The 5,743-nt window shown below is 30.2% G+C and overlaps 1 protein-coding gene across 1 annotated transcript; it reads right to left on the bottom strand.

Moving 5' to 3' along the window:
• Positions 1-916: 916 nt before the first annotated feature.
• Positions 917-2,078, bottom strand: LOC118062768 (glutathione S-transferase F6). Its single transcript, XM_035076614.2, has 3 exons — positions 1,849-2,078; positions 1,681-1,729; positions 917-1,587 (listed from the first exon to the last, which is right to left on the bottom strand). Exons 1-3 carry the CDS (start codon positions 1,996-1,998, stop codon positions 1,145-1,147), a joined length of 642 nt encoding a protein of 213 aa, XP_034932505.1. The 5' UTR covers positions 1,999-2,078; the 3' UTR covers positions 917-1,144.
• Positions 2,079-5,743: the final 3,665 nt, after the last annotated feature.

The following is a 5,743-nucleotide window of genomic DNA, read 5'->3' on the forward strand; positions in this document are numbered from 1 at the left end:
ACTTTGAGGGTAAAATAAGAAATTCATTCTTAAAAATATTCAAGTATTTTTAATATTCATGTAAAAAGAAAATTACAACATAACCTCCACACAAAAATAATTTTTTTAAGAGGTTATTTTAGTAATACCATTATTTAAAAAAAAAAGTAAAACAAAAACATATTACTTCAGTTACTTTTGATAAATAATCTTTATTTTATTAAAAACTCATATTTTTGCTCTATGGCAAAACAGCGTTGGGAAAGTTTTTTAATGTTAATTAAATTTATATAATGTTGGTGAGAGAAAGAGGGAGGAAAACACGGCATCAAAAAGTAATGGTAAATTGCTTTTCACAGACTAAGATTGATCCTTAGTTTTGAAGTGGAGTCCCCGTGAAAAAAAAAAAAAAAACTGTTGGCATTAACCAAACATTTTAAAACAACTTTTAATTTTAATCGGCAGCCCAGCAAATCCAAACACCCACTTACATGAAGAAGAAGATCACTTCTTTTTTCAAAACGATAAAAACTGCCTTGATCAAGTGCAAGACGAATCATCACTTCAGTGCCTACTTGTGTGCACAACCTGTTCCAGCTCTACTCTTGCAAGGAGGATGGCTAGCATAGAACCAAATGCTTCTGCCCTATTTCGACCAAACCAGAAGAGGAGCAGATGCCCAAATGAAAGAAGCGTTTTTGATATCCAGTCAACGACGGCAATGTCATCGGACCAACACCAAAAGAGCACAAAGGAGCTCTGGTCGTTCATGTGTTTCCAGAGCTAGAATGATCATTCGTTAAAACAAAAAAAAGAAGAGAGAATTATGATCATAACTCGAGGATGTTGAAATGATATTGGTCCATAAAATCTGAACTGAAATTTCAAGGCTCATCAATGTCCCCACTTCACAACCGATGCAGGAAATGCCACGAACAACACAAAAAAGACAAACTTTATTCCAAGTTTAACCATCCTTCGCATAGAAGATTGATGACTAAACACCACACACAAGATCAAAATACATAAGTACTCGAGAAGCAAGCAGGGGACCTTTCAGTCTAGCTGCTTCTGTAAACATAATATATATTGATGACTAAACACCACACTCGTCTTTTTTATTTATTTATTCAGGACAAGAGACCCTGCATAGTTTCTTTCTAATTTACTTGGGAAGCAAAGCGAGGACCTTGCCCCAAGCTGGCCTTCCAGTGATACTGGCAACCCATGCGCTAACATGGGGGCGAGAATCGAACAATTTCTTGGATGGAGTCCCCAACAAGGCCTGGGTGTTAGGGAGGTGGTGCAGATCGGCCAAGGTGAAGCAGTCACCGGCGAGGTACTTGGATTGAGACAGTCTTGCCTCGTACACATCAAGAACCTTACCGAGAGTGACCTCCGTCGCGGCAACTAGAGCTGCATCTGTTGGTAGCCCAAAAATTGGTTTAAAAACTTGCTCCCACACCAGTTTTGAAGCTGATGGGTCGAACTGGTGAGACTCCACTTCTTGCCATACCAAAATTGTTGCATACCCGTTGCCTGCAGCGCCCAGTTGAGTCCCCTTGCTGCCATATTGGTGGGCTACATACTGTGAAATTGCTCTTGATTCTGCAAATACCGAAAGAGTAAATAAACTATAGCCCCCAGAAAATCGTGTAAAATAGTACTTCTACAGTAACTAGGGGTTGAAATCTTTCTCACCAAAGAGCTTAAGATCTCCATCAACAGCAGCTGGAACTAGACCAAATGGCTGTTTCATTCGAAGAAGAAATGATATTATATTAGATTAAGAAATCGATGGATGTAGCGATCATTTGTGATGGGAAATAAATAGATGCTTTTTTCTTTCAATATTAGGAAAGCACTTACATTGAGGGAAATATGGGGCTCTTGCTTGTGTTCCCCAGCTCCCAAATTGACATTAACAAGCTCAAATTCTACCTCTTTCTCGTAAAGGGTTGCGAGAACTCGCTGTGTGTTGGTTGATACAACGCTTCCATGGAGTTTCAAACGGGCCATGACTTCTTCAGTGAATAAAGCAGAGAATGAGAGAATTCGATTCTTGTTGGCTTGGGTGACGATGTGTATTTCCACGGGTGGACGAGTGGAATTTATGGACCAATAAGCCGCGTGAATGACATGACCGTTTGTTTCCTTCACAATCGAGTGTTCGAGAGTATAATTAAAGTTATTTTTAAAATGTTTTTTATTTAAAAAATATTAAAATAATTTATTTTTATTTTAAATAAATTATTTTTAATAATAGCTAATAAAATGATTCGAAAATATTAATTTAAAAAAATAAAAAAAAATTAATTTTTTAAAATACTTTTAAAATATAAAAATAAATGTATCTTATTAATCACGTCACTCTCAACCAAATAGAGAAGTACTAGTTATATGCCCCGCGCGATGCCGCGGGTCAATTATTTTTTGCATTTCAAAAATGGTCAGGACCTAAAAGTGTTAGGTTTTTTTGTAATGTTATACCTAAAAATCTCAGGTTTGGTTGCATCGCCTGACCCAAGAGTAATGTTTATAATATTAATAATAACATTAAACTTGGGTTAATCCTTAGCATAAAAGTGTCTGGACTACAATATCAAACCCAATAGCATTGGACGTGGGTCTAGCTGCAAGGTCGTGTCATAAAAATGTGATAATTAAATAAATTAGTTAAAAAGAAAAAAAACCAACAGGAAGAAAAAAACTAATGAAAAAAAAGAAAAAAAATATGAATTAATTGGATTAACCCTTCAAATCAGGTTAACTCGTCATACCTTGAATTCGCATCATGAAAGTTTGATAATTAAAAAGAAAAAAAAAATTAATGGGTTAACCATAATTAACTGGGTTAACTCGTCAAACTAGGTTAACCTGTCAAACTTGAAATCCGTGTAATGAAAGTTTGATAACTAAATAGAAAAAAATTTAACATTAACAATTTAAATTAAAAAAAAAATTAATTAAAAAAAAAAACAAAAAGGCATCAGTCTTTTCACCGTGGACCGTAGTGTGCAGTCCACAATCAAAGACATCAAAAAAAAAAAAAAAACTAAAGACATTAGCCGAGAACTACTTAGAAAAAAATTTAATATTAATAAACTAATTTAATTAAATAAAATTAATTAAAAAGAAAAAATAAAAGAAAAAAAAAACCTCTAAGAAGAAAAAAGACTAAATAGAAAGAAATTTAACATTAACAAACTAAACTAAACGAAAAAAATAATTAAAAAGAAAAAAAAAAAAATTTCAGGTTAACTCGTCAAACCAAGTTAACCCGTTAAACCTCAGGATCCGTGTTGTGAATGTCTGGCAACTAAATAAAAAAAAAGTGAACATTAATAAACTGAATTAAACAAAAAAAATTAATTAAAAAGAAAAAAATCTGGGTTAACTCGTCAAACCATATTAACTCGTTAAACTCGGGATCTGTGTCATAAAAGTTTGATAACTAAATAAAAAAAAAATGTAACATTAACAAACTAAATTAAACAAAAAAATTTATGAAAATAATAATAAAAAAATTGATGGGTCAACCCGGAATTAACTGGGTTCACTCGTGAAACCAGGTTAACCCGTAAAACTCGGGATATATGTCATGAAAGTCTAATAACTAAATAGAAAGAAATTTAATATTAACACTAAACTAAACGAAAAAAATTAATTAAAAAGAATAAAAAGCAAAAAAATAATAATTATATTTTAACTTGTCAAACAAGGTTAACCCGTTAAATCCGATAAACGTGTCATGAAAATCTGACAACTAAATAAAAAAATTTAACATTAATAAACTAAATTAAACAAAAAATTTTTGTTAAAAAAAAAGAGAGAAAGAAGCAAAAAAAAATCTCAAAAAAATAAAAAAACATCTAAAAAAAAAAACCACCTAAGAAATTAGTGTTTTAGTATGGACTCCATAGTGCAGTCCACAGTAAAACACTGATTCCTTTTAGCTATTTACTAAGCTTTGATACTCACACGATGCCACGGGTCATTTTTTTGTATAAAAAATATTAAAAAAATAAAAATTTAAAAATCTTGGGTTTTTCTGCAAAGTTATACTCAAGAATTTTAGGTTTGGCTGCAACGCCTGACCTAATAGTAATATTTATAATATTAATAATAAAATTAAACTTGCATGATCCAAGTTTAAGTGAGCCTGACTGTAACATCAGACCCAAGAATATTGGATGTGGGTCTGGCTATAAAGTCGTGTCATAAAAGTGTGATAATTAAATAGATTAATTAAAAAAAAGAAAAAAAATCAACATAAAGGAAAAAACTAATGAAGAAAAAGAAAAAGAAATTAAATTAATTGGGTTAACCCTTTAAACTAGGTTATCCCGTAAAATCTGAGATTTGTGTCATGAAATTTTGAAAACTAAATAGAAAAAATAATGATGGGTTTACCCAGAATTAACCGGGTTAACCCATCAAACCAAGTTAACCCGTCAAGCCCAGGATACGTGTCATGAAAGTCTGATAATTAAATAGAAAGAAAATTAACTTTAACAAACTAAACTAAATGAGAAAAAAATAACTCGTCGAATCAGGTTAACCTATCAAACCCGAGATTCGTATAATGAAAATATGATAACTAAATAAAAAAAAATTAACATTAACAAACTAAATCAAACAAAAAAAATTCATTAAAAAAAATTAAAAAGAAAAAACAAAAGAAAAAAACAGTCATATAATATAATACAATATAATAATAATTATAATAAAAAAACGTGAGGAAAGCTAAAGATAAAGCTAAATTCTCAACTAACTCAATATTAAAAAAATAAATTTAACAAAGATAATTTAAAAAAGAAACATGTGGGGGAAACACTGCAACCAAACAAAAATCATGTAAGGGAAACACTATAGTAATCCATAGTGTTTTTTTTTTTTTTAAAAAAAAAAGCTACAAAGCTAAATTCTCACTCCAACTTAATATATAAAAACAAACCGAGATTCGTGTAATGAAAGTATGATAACTAAATTAAATTTTTTTTTTCACATTAACAAACTAAATTAAAAAAAAATCATTAAAAAAAATAAAAACAAAGAAAAAAGCAAAAAAAAAAAAAAAAACCATGGGCAAAACGAAAAAGAAAAGAAAAAAAAAAAAAAAAAACAAAAAAAAGTCAAGTGTTTCATTGTGTGCACAATGATACATTATATGTAAAAAAACAGAAGAAACAAAAACAAGGAAAAAAAAAAACAAAGCTACTACAGTGAAAAAACCCACACGTTAAAAAAAAAACATGTAAAAAAAAAAACTGCTACAGTGAAAAAACATTTAAAAAAAACAAAAGCAAAAGAAAAAAAAAAAAAAAGGCTGCTACAGAAAAAAAAAACCAAAAACAAAAAAAATACCACAGAAGAAAAACAAAAAAAAAAAAAAAAAAAAAGTTTTATACAGGGGAAAAAACTACGCGTTTTAGTTAATACATAATAATAATAATAATATAATAATAATTTCCAATGGGTGACGATGGATTTCCAATGGCTGGACGAGTGGAATTTATGAACCAATAGGCCGCCTTAATCAATTGACCATTTATTTCCTTCACAATCCAAACAGGCCTATTTTATATATATAAAAAAAACCAAATAACACAAGCAGAAAAATTTTCAACGAAACAGCCCAGTTTGACATATTTCACTATTAAAAATAACAACTTTATAAGAAGTCGTATTTGGGAATAGCAAGATTTTTAAGGAATTGTTAAAATAAGCTAACACAAATTTCAAAAAAATATGAGGGAAAAGA

The sequence above is a fragment of the Populus alba genome, chromosome 2 (genome assembly GCF_005239225.2).
Source record: "Populus alba chromosome 2, ASM523922v2, whole genome shotgun sequence".
In the NCBI taxonomy this organism is placed as follows: domain Eukaryota; kingdom Viridiplantae; phylum Streptophyta; class Magnoliopsida; order Malpighiales; family Salicaceae; genus Populus; species Populus alba.